The sequence below is a fragment of the Peromyscus leucopus genome, chromosome 22, assembly GCF_004664715.2.
Source record: "Peromyscus leucopus breed LL Stock chromosome 22, UCI_PerLeu_2.1, whole genome shotgun sequence".
Taxonomy (NCBI): domain Eukaryota; kingdom Metazoa; phylum Chordata; class Mammalia; order Rodentia; family Cricetidae; genus Peromyscus; species Peromyscus leucopus.
Window position 1 is genome coordinate 50,018,443 of NC_051081.1, and position 14,286 is coordinate 50,032,728.

At 47.7% G+C, this 14,286-nt stretch overlaps 1 protein-coding gene across 3 annotated transcripts in view; it reads left to right on the forward strand.

The window, feature by feature from the left end:
- Adam17 (ADAM metallopeptidase domain 17) overlaps nt 1-14,286 on the forward strand; it is a 46,353-nt gene that overhangs the window by 28,886 nt on the left and 3,181 nt on the right. For 2 of the 3 annotated variants that reach the window (XM_028877703.2, XM_028877704.2), the window contains 10 exons: nt 1,526-1,639; nt 4,254-4,398; nt 4,512-4,600; nt 6,951-7,103; nt 8,567-8,766; nt 9,815-9,918; nt 10,099-10,233; nt 11,903-12,033; nt 12,807-12,885; nt 13,816-13,904. In XM_028877703.2, coding sequence (XP_028733536.1) covers nt 1,526-1,639; nt 4,254-4,398; nt 4,512-4,600; nt 6,951-7,103; nt 8,567-8,766; nt 9,815-9,918; nt 10,099-10,233; nt 11,903-12,033; nt 12,807-12,885; nt 13,816-13,904 — 1,239 coding nt within the window. Of the gene's footprint in view, nt 1-1,520; nt 1,640-4,253; nt 4,399-4,511; nt 4,601-6,950; nt 7,104-8,566; nt 8,767-9,814; nt 9,919-10,098; nt 10,234-11,902; nt 12,034-12,806; nt 12,886-13,815; nt 13,905-14,286 lie in introns of all 3 variants that reach the window. The other variant, XM_037198165.1, reaches the window with a different exon arrangement.

Below are 14,286 nucleotides of genomic sequence, written 5' to 3' on the forward strand. Positions count from 1 at the left end.
TTTGGGAATCAGTAAATAGTTTCTTTTTGCCTTAGGAACTTGGAAACAATCAAAGAACATAGCAATATAGGAAACAGAAATGCGAACTTTTTTAATCCCTTCAAGATGAACTGGAGGGTGTAATTTAGGTGTGGAGTCCTGGCTTTCGGATGATTCTTCCCAGAACTGATTCTGAGGTCCCCAGGAAACTCACCATAGTGTTGGCCAGAGACTGCTGAGCCGAGCACGCCTTCTGTCCTTGTCCCAAAGTCCTGGACCAGAAACCTTTCTTCCTCCTCTTAGTGCGTTTAATGGGAATTTGTCTTAAACATGCATGCAAAGAGAAGCTCCGATTTTTTTATAGTCCTGTACTTACAGTACTGAAGTGACGTTCATGTCGATCTTTCACTTTTAAATTACTGACTATAATTGTAATAAATACCCTAGGCTCATGTAACCCAGGTTCTCTCTTTTAAATACACGTAAGATTTAGTGCATTTCTAACTTTATAATAATTCATTGCCATGTGTTTTCAACGCCATATGCTTTTCACTTGTTTTGGACCTTGAATATTTGAGCTAAAGAATTTGGGTTGTAAAACATTTTGTATAGAGTAGATAGTTGAGTATTTGTGTGTGTGCTGATGCGTGCAAGTGTATACATGTGCACCTATGTGTATGTGAGTGCATGTGTATGGCTTTGCGTGTTTATTTTTTGAGATAGGCTTTGGCTATGTAACCCAGATTGCCCTTGAACTAGTAGTGACTGACCTGTCTCCATCTCAGCCTACCAAGTGCCAGGGTTACATAGATGCTGATTTTTTTTTTTTTTTTTTTTTGGTTTTTCGAGACAGGGTTTCTCTGTGTAGCTTTGTGCCTCTCCTGGAACTCACTTGGTAGCCCAGGCTGGCCTTGAACTCAAAGAGATCCAACTGGCTCTGCCTTCCGAGTGCTGGGATTAAAGGCGTGCGCCACCACCGGCCGGCTGATTTTTTCTTTTTAATTAAGAACTTTTTTTAAAAAATATATTTAAAGTTATAGGTTGTGAACTTGCCTGTGGGTGCTGGGGATCAAACCTGGGTCCTGAGTAAGAACAAGTGCTCTTAGCTGCTGAGGTCTCTCCAGTGCTCAACTGCTGGGTTTTTGGTCTTAGTTTTGTTTTTGTTTTTTGAGGCAGGGTCTTTCCAGACAGCCCTGGTTGTCCTGGAACACATTGTGTATACTGAGCTAGCTTCCAACTCAGAGATCTGCCTGCCTTTGCCTTTGGAGTCCTGGGACTAAAGGTGTGCGCCACCTGCCTGGCCAGGTGCTCTTTCTTTTTTTTTTTTTTGGTTTTTCGAGACAGGGTTTCTCTGTGTAGCTTTGCGCTTTCTGGACTCACTTGTAGCCAGGCTGCTCGAACACAGAGATCGCCTGGCTCTGCTCCGAGTGCTGGATAAAGCGTGCGCCACCACCGCCCGGCGCTCTTTCTTGAAGTGATGAAATAAGGCAGTAAAAGTCTTAGGATGCTTTGGAATTGTTCTTAGTGTGTTCTCTCTTAAGTATAGATTCGAATTCTTAAGTCTCCACAAGAAGTAAAACCTGGTGAAAGGCACTTCAATATGGCCAAAAGTTACCCAAACGAAGAAAAAGATGCTTGGGATGTGAAGATGTTGCTGGAGGTAGGCCCTGCTCGGCACTTTTTCATTTCTAATGGGAGGCTGTGTCTGCACTAGTGAAGGGCATGGGGAAACCTTCCCATCTCTGAGCACCTAATTCGGCACGGTGGGTCTTCTCTGGAGAATAGCATGGATAGTCAGCCTGTAAACTCCGACTGTTCTGTGTCTCAGGTCTCTGAAACTTAACCACAAGGTTTTTAGAGCAGTACTTACCAAAGAAGTGAACATGTATTGGCCGGCACAAGTATGACTTGAGATCTATAGAAATGTAAACATTTATTTTCATTCTGGTAATAAATTTGAAGAGTGTTATCACTCTGTGTGCATTCTTACCTTAGTAGACTGGCTGCTATATGATTCCAGTGTCTGACTGCATATTACTGCTTTATTGTAAATTGTATGTTAATTTTCTGTTGCTGCTGTAACAAAGTACTGCAGATTGAGCAGCTTGGAACATTTGGGTAGCTTGTTTTTTTAATCTCATAGTTTCAACAATGTATTGGTTCAGGTGGTAGGCTAATACAGATTTTTTTGCTTATATACCCACAAGACCAAAATTAAGTTTCAATCTTGAATGGAATTAAAGGGTTTTTTTTTTTGTTTGTTATTTTTCCCCTAGATTGAGACCCATTATGTGTTATGTCTATATAATACTGGTTTATGTAATTTGATCTGCCAGCCACCCTGAGGGAGATTGAGACGGTATCATTTTGTTTTGCTTTGTTTTTTGAATTTTGTTTTTCTGAGACAAGGTATCTCTGTAGTCCTGACCCAGAACTTGCTCTGTAGACCAGGCTGGCCTCAAACTCAGAGGTCCGCCTGCCTCTGCCTCCCAAGTGCTTTGATTAAAGGCGCTCCGTTTGGTTGCTTTTGAGATAAGTCTCAGCAAATGGACTCAGCTCCAGCTCCTATTAACAGAGTACCACAGCCTGGGAGACTTAAGCCTCTGGCGTTTATTTTCTCCTAGTTCTGGAAGCCCGCAGTACATGCTAGAGGTATTGGCAGGATTGGTTTCTGCTTAGGCCTCTCTTTAGTGTGCTGATGTCTCCCTCTGTGTATGTCTGGGTCCTTATCCTCATGAAGACATGGGTGATGCTGGAGATGCAGTCCTTGTATGGCACATGCTAGCATTCCTGTGCCCTGCATTTGGATCCAGCACTGCAAAGCAACAAATGAACAAACCTGCCCCCAGGAAAGAGGTCACCTGTAATTAGGGCCTGTGAATATGTCCTCACTGGACCTCACTTTCTTCTGTAAAGGCCCTGTCTCCAAATACAGCTGTGTTCTCAGTTAGTCAATATATGAGCTTTGTGGTGACCACAGTTGGGCCCATTCATCGGGTGTAGATGTCTTGTCCTGGGTTAGTCATTGGGGTAAGCCTGAGTAGCCAGACTTCCTGATTGCTGAGACAGCTGACCCACCACACTGCTTCCTGTGGGCCAAACATGCACCTTCCGTCTTTTTTCCCTCAGCCCCCAGAGAAGTCCTGGAGTCTCACTCACCCCTGTTGCCAAGGGACTGTCAAGGTCCCAGACAGCTAGATGTTCGTTATTCTGTACATAGGATTCTCTGAGCTTTTATTTTAAATGCATGAGTATATATGCTAAGACAGGACCTCACAAGTTGGCCCTGAACTTACAGAGTTCCACCTGCCTCTGCCTCCCAAGGGCTGGCCTTAAATATTTTCAAAAGTCATGATTTTTTTTCTTTTTAAACTTTTAAAGTTTTTGGATTGTTAGGGTAGAAAAATAAAAGACACTGAAGTAAGGCCCATGGGGTGTGGGGCAGGGTAGAGGTTGGGGGATTGAATCTGCAGTGTTCTTTAGATGGCTTTAAATCTTTTGTTTGTACCATACAAATAAGTATGTCTGCTTTTCTATAAACTTATATTTATAAATTATTAAAATAATTTTTTATAATTGTAATTTATAAAATTTAAATAAAAATCTTTACCAGCCCAAATAATTAACAATAAAATAATCCCTGCACAGTTGTGTTAAACTATTGAAATACTTTGACCTGCTGTAGCGTGGGGCTGCAATCTCTCTGGAATTGGGCTGTTCTAGTCCTTACTAGGTCTCAGTGTGGAAGAGCAGTGAACCCAGAGTCGATGAAAAGTGCCTCAGTGCTCCCCACCACCCCATGACCACTGTGCTTCACCTGCTGCATGGCTGTGAACCCCAGGGAGGGCATATTGTGTTGCAAGGACTTGCAGGTGCTAGCGCAGGGCTGCAGCTGTGGTGTGATGTTGTGTTTGTGTTCTCACAAAGCTGGCCTGGAGATCAGAGGGCGGAGCCAGCCACTAGTTAACCATAGGGGAGGCCAGGCGGTTGGTGGTGCACGCCTTTGATCCCAGCACAATTGGGAGGTGGAGACAGGAATATAAGGCGGGTGGAGACAGGATCTCGCCCCCATTTGGTTGGAGGATCTGGAGAGGTAAGAAGTCACTGGTGGCTGCTCCTTTGCTCCTCTGATCTTTCGGGTTATTACCCCCATATTTGACTCCCGGTTTTTATTGATAAGACTAATTAGGATCCTGTTTCATGCAGCTGCTCTGTAATATGCACCCCGTACCTGGCAGGATGGTAATCTAATTAAGAATACTCTCTCTTGAAAGCAATTTAGCTTTGATATAGCCGAAGAAGCCTCCAAAGTCTGCCTGGCTCATCTTTTCACGTACCAGGACTTTGACATGGGAACTCTTGGATTAGCTTACGTGGGTTCTCCCAGAGCCAACAGTCACGGAGGGGTTTGCCCAAAAGGTGAGTGTGCTTGGCACAGTCATTACACTGAGAGACAGAAGAGAAAGCCGACTGGGTGACGTTTCAGTTCTGTGTTTACGAGGCAGTTTTTGTCTGTCTTCTTTTTCCTTTAGCTTACTACAGCCCAGGTGGGAAGAAAAACATCTATTTGAATAGTGGTCTGACTAGTACAAAAAATTATGGTAAAACCATCCTTACAAAGGTATGTTCTTTGATTTTTTTTAAAAAGAACTTTATTACAAAATGTTTTTACATTTGTGTGTGTGTGTTGTGTGCACATGTGAGTGCCCATGCGCAAGTGTGTACAGATGCCAGAAGAATGTTGGATCTGCTGGAGTTTTACTGTGCGTCCCTGAGCCATCTGACAGCAGTGTTGGGAACTGAACATGCAGCCTCTAGAAGAGCAGCACATGCTTTTAGCCTGAGACAGCCCTCCAGCCTGCTTTCGGGTCTTGTCTTTAAACAGGATAGATTGAGAGTGCTTTGCGTTAGAATCTGAGCTACATGTTTATACTGATACCTTTTAAAAAGTAATCATACTTGGTTGATAGTGTGCCTGGGTGTGTTCTGCCCTTCCACATTTGAAGGCATTGCTCCATTGTCTCCTGGCATTCATGTGCTGTTAAGAAGAGCATGAGACCTTAGCCTCAGTCTGTGACCTTTTCTTCCGAAGAGATTTTTATATCTTGTTTTGGGGTCTGAGATGAGCTCTGTTAGTAGAGTGCTTACCTAGTGTGTAGCATATAAAACCAGGGATGGAGATGCATGCCTACAACCCCAGCCCCTGGGTAGAGGCGAGGATCAACATTTCAAGATTGTCCTCGGCTTCATACTACAGTCAAGGCCAGCTTGGTACCTGAGACTGTCTCAAAATACAAAACAGAAAACCTTGTTCCTGTGTAGTTGTATCTGTTCAAATACGCTTTGCTACAAATAATAGAAAATACAGTAAGCAGTGGTGGCCTAAACAGGGCCTTATTTTCCTGAGTTACTTACCTGAGATAGCCTTCCCCAGGTTACACTTGGACATTCAAAGATGCTCTTAGTCTGGGTCTCCCTGGCTTCTTTTCCTTTAGCCTTTCTGAGCACAAGCCCCCTGTCCTTATGCTGTGGCCTCATAGGCACAGGTGGATCTTGTCTCTCTTGTAGAGGAGGAGAAAGAGACTAGAGCGTCTATCAAAGCTTTTCTACAAGCCTCATCCACCAGTTTCTGGTTATGCTTCCCTGGACCCATGAATGTCCATAGCACCAGGGCAGAAAGGTAGCTATTGTAACTGAATATATTGCTGCCCAGAGCAGAATTAGGGTACTCTAAAGGGAGAGCTGGGCATGGTGGTGGACATCTTTAATCTGAGCATTTGGGAGGGAGAGGCAGGTGTATCTTGAGTTTGAGGTCAGCCTAGTCTACATTGTGAGTTCCGGGACAGCCAGATCTATGTGGAGAGACCCTATCTCAAAAAGTCAAATACACACAGAGAGAGAAGGGGGGTGGGGAGGGAGAGAGAGAGTATTGGTAGGAAACATCAATATCTGAGACACCAGTGTGTTGACTGTGAGCTTAAAATTGACTTTGTGGAGCTGCTCTTCTGGAGGACTTGAGTTTGATTCCCAGCCCAGGGATCCAGCGCCCTCTGCTGGCCTCCCTGAGCATTGTACTCATTTGCACATAACCACACAGAGGCTCCATACATAACTAAGATAAATTTTTTTTTTCCTTTTTTAATTGGTTTAACGTTTTCTTTTTTTCCCCCTCCTTTGTGGGGGCAGGTGGGCCCTTCAGTCTAGATACTTTGTCTTTGTGCAAAATGCCAAGTTACTGGCTGCCAATCTTGACCCCACATGGAGGCAGGAGAGAGCTGACCCCTGCAAGGCTGGGGTTAAGTGTGGAGAGGTGACTTCCACTGCTGTTGAGAGATGGAAGAATAAGTCATACAGGTGTTCTGGGGAAGCTTTCAGCTTCCAGCCTTTGTTTCCCCTCTCCCTGTCTGTGAATGTGGTAGTGAGAGGTCAGCTTTGGCTGTTTTCTCAGGTTCCGTCCATCTTCCTGTGGTTTTTTTTTTTCCTGGAGCTGAGGACTGAACCCACAGCCTTGCGCTTGCGCTCTACCACTGAGCTAAATCCCCAGCCCCTGTGTTTTTTAACTGGTTAATTTATTATTTATATGTGTATGTATGGGCCATCTTGAGTTTATGCACAAGCAGGAGCCTGCATATTTGATCCCCTGGAACTGGAATTACAGGTGGTTGGGACTGAACTCTGAAAGTGCAGTAAGCACTCTTAACCACTGAGCCATCCCCTCTCCCCATTACATTTACTGGGGCCAGGGAGATGGTAAAGATGCTATATAAAACAGCCCTGACCTCACTCACACATTTACTGTGTTCTCTCCCTCCCTCCCCGCCCCCCCCAAACGAAAACTGTATATGATGGGTGTATGTGGGTGTGGTCACTTTTGGGAGTCATTGTACATCCACTTGATCTGACAAATGTAGCATTGGCCCAACCCGCAAAAGTAGCTGATGGTTACATGTTTTCTTTGTCTGATTCTCAAGGAAGCTGACCTGGTTACAACTCATGAATTGGGACACAATTTTGGGGCAGAACATGATCCTGATGGGCTAGCAGAATGTGCTCCAAATGAGGACCAGGGAGGAAAGTATGTTATGTACCCCATCGCTGTGAGTGGTGACCACGAGAACAATAAGGTATGTGTGGTTTGATCGTGTTTTAGTGGTAGGAGGGAAGGCTGTGTGGTGTTGGTGGAAACGGAAAAACCTGATGTTTCCCTAGAGACGGAACAATGTACCGATTCCCAGTGTAACTGCTCAGGAAGAGGCCTGCTTGCCAGCTGGGGTGGCTTAGGTCCTCAGCTAAGGGCACTAACCTTTTTGACCTGTGGGGCATGGTGGGCCACTCCTTCATCCCCAGCACTCGAGAGAGGCAGAGGCAGGTGTATCTGAGTTCAAGGCTAGCCTGGTCTAGACAGGGAGCTCCAGGCTAGCCTGAGCCACACAGTCAAGACCCTTGTCTTAAAACAGAAGCCCTAGCCATTTTGTATTTAATGAAGGGAAACAAGGTTGCAGCAGTCGACACCATTGAGAGCGGAGAGAGATGTCACCTGTGGGCTGAAGCCAAGACCGCTCCGGAGAGGCTTCTTGCCGGGGCGTTTGTATTCATCTGTTTATACTCTAAGGAGTGGTTCTCGGCCTCCCCAATGCTGCGACCCTTCAATGCAGTCCCTCATGTCGTGGTGACCCCCAACCATAAAGTTATTTTCATTGCTACTAAATAACTGAGTTTTTTGCTACTGTTATGAATCATAACGTAAGTCTCTAATACGCAGGGTATCTGATATACAACCCTAAAGGTGTCTCAACCCACAGGTTGAGAACCACTGCTCTAAACCACAAGAGGGCTGGGGAAGCAAGATTGACCACTGTGTGCTGTTTTGTTTGTGTCCTGACAAGTAAAGCTTGCCTGGAGGTCAGGGGGCAGAGCAGCAGCCACTAGAGACTTCTTACCTCTGTGAACTCTCAGACTGAAGGGGGGATCCTGTCTCTAGGCGTCCTCAGACTGGTGGGCCCGAGATCCTGTCTCCACCTCCCTAGTGCTGGGAGTAAAGGCGCGCACCTCCACCGCCCGGCTCTGTTTCTCTTTTAGAATGGATCAGTCTTCTGTCGTCCAGGGTGGCCCTGAACTCCTGATCTTCCTGTTTCCTCCAAGTGCTGGGATTAAAGGTGTGCCACCACTGCCTGGCTCTGTGGTTAACTAGTGGCTAGCTCCCCCTCTGACCTCCAGGCAGCTCTGTTTTGCAGAACACAAAATACTCAACATTCTACATGGGTGGCAGTTAGCAGTGGCCCACTGCCTTCAGCCATCTCTCTAGGTCATTCTGTTCCAGGGAGCAGGGGAAGCCATGCTTGGCGCATAGGCTGTGCAAGCAGCATTCAAGGAAATCACTAGTAAATCACATGGAATAGTTGGTCTTTTCTACATTGTTGCACTTCGGAAGTTTCTTAGTGTGGCATTTGCAGTGGACCACCCAGTAGCTCCGTGGTGGCATCGAGGGTGGCGTCACAGTTAGTGTCTGTCTGCAGAGAGCACACACTTGCTTGGGAAGGAATTTCATCTCGGTCTTTTCTATTCTCACGGCCCGTTTGCTCTTCAGATGTTTTCCAACTGCAGCAAACAGTCCATCTACAAGACCATAGAGAGCAAGGCTCAGGAGTGCTTCCAGGAGCGCAGTAACAAGGTGTGCGGAAACTCCAGGGTGGACGAAGGGGAGGAGTGTGACCCGGGCATCATGTACCTCAACAACGACACCTGCTGCAACAGCGACTGCACGCTGAAGCCCGGTGTGCGGTGCAGGTGAGAGGTGTCCCGAGAGCCGGGGCGTGAGGGTGAGCGGTGCAGGTGAGAGGTGTCCCGGAGAGCACAGGGCGTGAGTCGTGAGGGTCCAGATAACAGGAGCTTACACTGCAGGCCCCTGAAGTAAAAGTGTGTGTGTAAGAGCCTGTGTGTGTGTGCAAGCGCAATGCTTTAGGGAAAATATTTCGACCTGTTTTAAAAACATCCTTAACCTTGCTTGCATGACTACTGATACAGCATTCCCTTTTGTATTTTAGTAATTTTTTGAGACAGGGTCTCATTATATAGCCCTGGCTGTCCTTCAACTCTTCATATAGATAGGCTAGCATGGAATACACAGAGATTACCTACCTTTGCCTCCACAGTGCTTGAGATGTGTTTTTATTTTAAAATTAAGCTTGGTAGTGACTGCCTTTACTAGTTGTCTCATTGGAGTTTAAGAATCTTTTTAAAGCAGACATGGTGGGGCATGCCTTTATTGTCAGTACTTGAAAGGCAGAGGGAGGCAGATCTCTGTGTGTTCGAATCCAGCTTGGTGTACATAGTGAGCTCCAGGCTAGCCAAGACTACACAGTGAGAGCTTATCTGGGAAAAAAATCACCTTAAACAAAAAAGTTAACTCGTCAAGGCTACTCATAGCTGTGTCTTTTATAGCAGCAAAATAATGGAACAGTCCAAGATGGTAATATTAGGATATAAATTGTTACTATGTATCCATATAATAGAATAATGTGGAGTGCTGTTTCATGATATCAAGCACATTCCAAATTGGAAGGTACTTAATTTCCATTTTTTAAGTACCTGATAGACCAGCGTTGGGTGAATTAGTCATCTGCATGGTGTGCCTTTTAACTTGTAGATTCTAGTAGGGAGCGGGCGGGGGCTCAGGCTGATTGTTTCATAGCCACTGGTGCATCCCTGGGTTTTTCTTAACTAGTTAATGAAAACCAAGAATAGCTGTGCAGTGGTGACGTGGCCTGGGGTCTTGTTTCAGTGTTCAGGTCACTGACAACCGTAGCCTCAGGGGTGTTTGTCTGCTCTTCCCCAGTGATAGGAACAGCCCTTGCTGTAAAAACTGTCAGTTCGAGACAGCCCAGAAGAAGTGCCAGGAGGCCATTAACGCCACTTGCAAAGGCGTGTCCTACTGCACAGGTACGCGGTTCCATTTCTCCCCGGGGGTCCGGTGGCACTGAACATATATTTGGAAATTGGGGTCAAGTTTCCTCTGGGTGAAAGCAGCCCCGGAGCCCTTGCTCTTTGCTAGTGCGTGGCAACGGCTGCGTCCTGGGGACTATTGGCCTGGATGGAGTTGTAATTGGTGTTTGCCTCCAGGGAATAGCAGTGAGTGCCCCCCACCAGGAGATGCAGAAGATGACACCGTGTGCCTGGACCTCGGCAAGTGCAAGGCTGGAAAATGCATTCCCTTCTGCAAAAGAGAGCAGGAGCTGGAGTCGTGTGCGTGCGCCGGTGAGTGCCTGGAGTCCTGGAGCTGGAGAGATCCGCTTTTGTCTGTTGCTCCCTGCTGCTCATAAAGTGGGGAGAAGCAAACGGAAGAGGGAAACGGCAAGGCTTGTTAGTGTCTGCAGACAGGTCTCTGTGTTCAGACCCTGGCTCCCCACCAACCTGTGTGAACTCATTTCCCACTCCATTTCAGGCCGTGGCAGGCAGGCAGGCAGGCAGGAAGGCAGCTGCGGCATAGATTGGGAAGGCATTGAGGGGAGGGGGGACCATCCTCACCCCCCTCACCTCCCTCACCTGACTGTAAAAAAGCACAAAGGCAGCAACAGCTCCGTTCCCATGGCACTACTGGAGCAAACTCCTTGAACTGAACCAAAGCAGTTTCCAGGATTGAAGTCCTGTAGGTGGGATTTTCAGAATTGCATTTGTATGCATGCATGTGTGTGTGCATGTGCACACACATGCACAGTGGGCCTTCCCTGTGCACTTACAGTCAAAGGATCACTTGGGGGTCAGTTCTCACCTTGTACCACATAGGTCTCAGGAATCAAACTCAGGGTTTCAAGTTGGCAGGCAGTGCCTTTACCTACTTTGCCCCCTGGTGGGCCTTTGGATGATGCCATCAAGGTCTGCCCCCCTCTCCTCCCTGTGGGGGCAGTCTGGGAAAGCAGCCTTTTTAATGCTAGCCTCACAGTTTCCTTGGGTTCCCATGCTCTTATTTTTGGAATCACTAGGTCTGAAGGGAGGCTGCAGGGCCTGGCTGGACTCCAGATTCCCACTCAGCTGTGGAGCTGGTGTATCGATCGATGCCAGTTCTGTGGCATGTAGAGACCTCACCGTTAAATCCTGAGGCTGGGGACTCCTCCACACACCGGAGTGAGTGGTTCCTCCCGGTGGGTCACTGTAAGGCCAGCAGGTGCTGGCACGCAGCTCAGCAGCAGGGAACCCGCCCAGCATGCACACACGAGGCCCGTGGTTGGAGCCACAGTACTTCAGAGACCACACAGCTGCCAGTGGATGATGCAGTGCCTCGGAGGGACAGTCACCTTTGTAGTCAGCACGGGAAGGAAGCCTTTGCTGTGTCCTTGCTTTCTTTCTGAAGATAAACTTAGGTCCCCAGAGCAAATGCAGACTGTGGAGGTGAATTTTTCATTCCGAATGTCTCCACAGCTCGCCTGGTACAGCCGCATTGGCCTCATGCAGGACAGGCTTTACACAGAACTCAAGGACACTGGGTCATAGGAACACTGGGCAGAGGGACACATTTGCAAGAACGTTATGCAGGTTCAGACCAAGAGGACTCTGTAATCATCAGACTTTTCTGTCAGTCTCACTTTGTGCCCCTGGCTTCCTAGATTTTACGTAGACCAGGCTGGCCTTGTAGTCACAGAGATCTGCCTGCTTCTGATCCCAAGTGCTGGGGATCACCACCACACCCAGGTAATAATGGTTTGAACTTGAAGAGCTGAGGAATTATGAAGTCAGAAACTGTTAGCTGAATATGGAGTTGTGGTCCATTTTCTTTTCATGGTGCTAGACCTGGAACTCAAGTCAGCACATACCCCACACAGGCAGACTCTCTCTGACTGAAACGGTCAGCCTGGGAGTGTCAGCTTTTACCATCTGGGAGTCGGGGGCCTGGGGTGGACTGGTGTGTCAGTGCGCACTTCTCTTTCAGACACCGACAACTCGTGCAAGGTGTGCTGCAGGAACCTCTCTGGCCCGTGTGTGCCCTACGTGGATGCGGAGCAGAAGAACTTGTTTTTGAGGAAAGGGAAGCCCTGTACGGTCGGGTTTTGTGACATGAATGTAAGTATGGTGTCCCCCTTGTTTGTAACTTTGGGAGCCTCTCCTACTGTGGAATTCTGCGTCTGTAGAGAGGCAAGGGTCGGACTCAGGCAGTAAAGCAGCCCTGGCCTCTCCTACTCAGTGCCTCCTTCAGAATCACAGCTTGAGCAGGTCTGACCAGCTGTCTACCATACGGGCCAGCCAGGGTGACTGCTGAGCTCTGGTCTCAAAAACCAACAAGAAGCAAGCTTGCTCCCCAGGGCTGCTGCTCTGCGCTCAGCTGTGAGCTCCAGTGACCCCAGAACCCTGCCCGCTTCCATTCTGTGCACAGTCCCCGGAAGCAGGCACTGGTCGGAAGGATCAGAAGACACCGTTTCCTTTTAGACTGCCTGACTGCAAACTCAAGTACTAACGTGTGTGTGTAATGGTTGTCCTTCTGACTGGCTACTCTGGCACGAGTTTGCCTGAGCCTTATCCTGGCTGTTCTGAAAGTGGACTTCCGGGCTGGATGTGACCACACACTCCTGTGTTCTTAGCCATCAGGAAAAGAGGCCCATGAGACACAGGATGCCCTGTCTGAACACCCTCACCCCACCGTGCACCCAATGTTTTTTAAGGGACTGATTGTGAAAGTGCGGACCTCCTTTCTCGGGTGTTGGAATTCATTTTGGAATTTCCGTCCTGTATTCGAGGTGGCCACCAAGTGAAGTTGTTTAGGTGCCCATTGTTTTTCTGAGGATTTATTAGTTCTCAATGTGTCTTTTGGGATAGCACAGTGTGTTTTCTCCTCGTAGGGCAAATGTGAAAAGCGAGTACAGGATGTCATTGAGCGTTTCTGGGATTTCATTGACCAGTTGAGCATCAACACTTTTGGTAAGTGAACTATTTCCTGCATTTACCAAGGACTGAGCTGATTTCCATGGTGACTCAGGTGTGGTTCAGAATTTGTGTGTAACCCTGAACAGAAGACAACTATTCACCACATTGGTTCTGAAATACCTGTTGGGGATTAGAAAGATGGCTCAGGGTTAACAACACTGGTTTTTTTCTTCCAGAAGACCCCGGGTTCAATTCCCAGCACCCACATGGTGGATCATAATTACCTGTAACTCTAGTCCTAGGAACCGAGCATCCTTTTCTGGCCTCTCAGGGCACTGCATTCATGTGGTGCACAGATACATGTGCAGGCACAACATGTGAAAATAAAGGTTAGAAGTCGGGCTGGAGAGGTGGCTCAGCGGATAAGAGCACTGACTGATGTTCCAGAGGACCCGGGTTCAATTCCCAGACCTTCTGGTGTCTGATCACACCAGAGCTTTTTTTTTTTTTTTAAAAAAAAAGGTTAGAAGTCGGGCAGGGTGGCACACGCCTTTAATCCCAGCACTCGGGAGGCAGGTGGATCTCTTGAGTTTAAGGCCAGCCTGGTCTACAAAGCGAGTTTCAGGACAGGCGAGGCTGTTAGGGAAACCCTGTCCCAAAAAACCACACACACACACACACACACACACAAAAAAAAAGTTAAAAAATACTTTGTTGGCTGTTGCATGCATGATCTTGGTTCAGTCTCGGGACCCTGTTTGGTCTAAGAGTTATCTGCAGAAGGCAAAAAACCCTAGACTTTTGCTGTAAAAATGGTCATCTTCAGGTAATGAAGATACTGTCTTCCTAAGCGTGCTGTGCTGTCTGCTGGCACCGTGGACCTGGAAAGCACACCCAGTACTCTGGTTTCCTCACCCCCACGCGGTCCGCGGACGACTTGGGAAGTATGTGGTTGAGACATTCACTGTTTGGAATTATTCACAGGGAAGTTCTTGGCAGACAACATCGTAGGGTCCGTCCTGGTTTTCTCCTTGATATTCTGGATTCCTTTCAGCATTCTTGTCCACTGTGTGGTAAGTCACCCAAGTTTAAGTGAGCAGACATTTCCAGAAGTGTCGAGCAGCTCCAGGTTGACAGACAGATGTACAGTGTTGGCAGCGCTACTCGACCTCTTCTGCGGCAGCCTGCCTCAGAGCCTGCCTGGTGGTCTTGGGACAGAGTGGAGCGGGGTGCTTAGCTCGGCCAGGAGAGCTGCCCTTGCTCGCCTGTGCTGTGGGTTCCTCCCCAGCACTGGATAAACTAGGTCCAGCAGGGCCTGCTCTCAGGAAAGAGAGGCAGGAGGACCATGAGTTCAAAGGTGACCAGTCTCAGCTCTGGAGACGCGGTCAGCATGAGACCCAGCAGGTTCCTTCCCCAGGGCCTCACGGTTGAAGAGGAGAGCGGACTCCTCAGAGT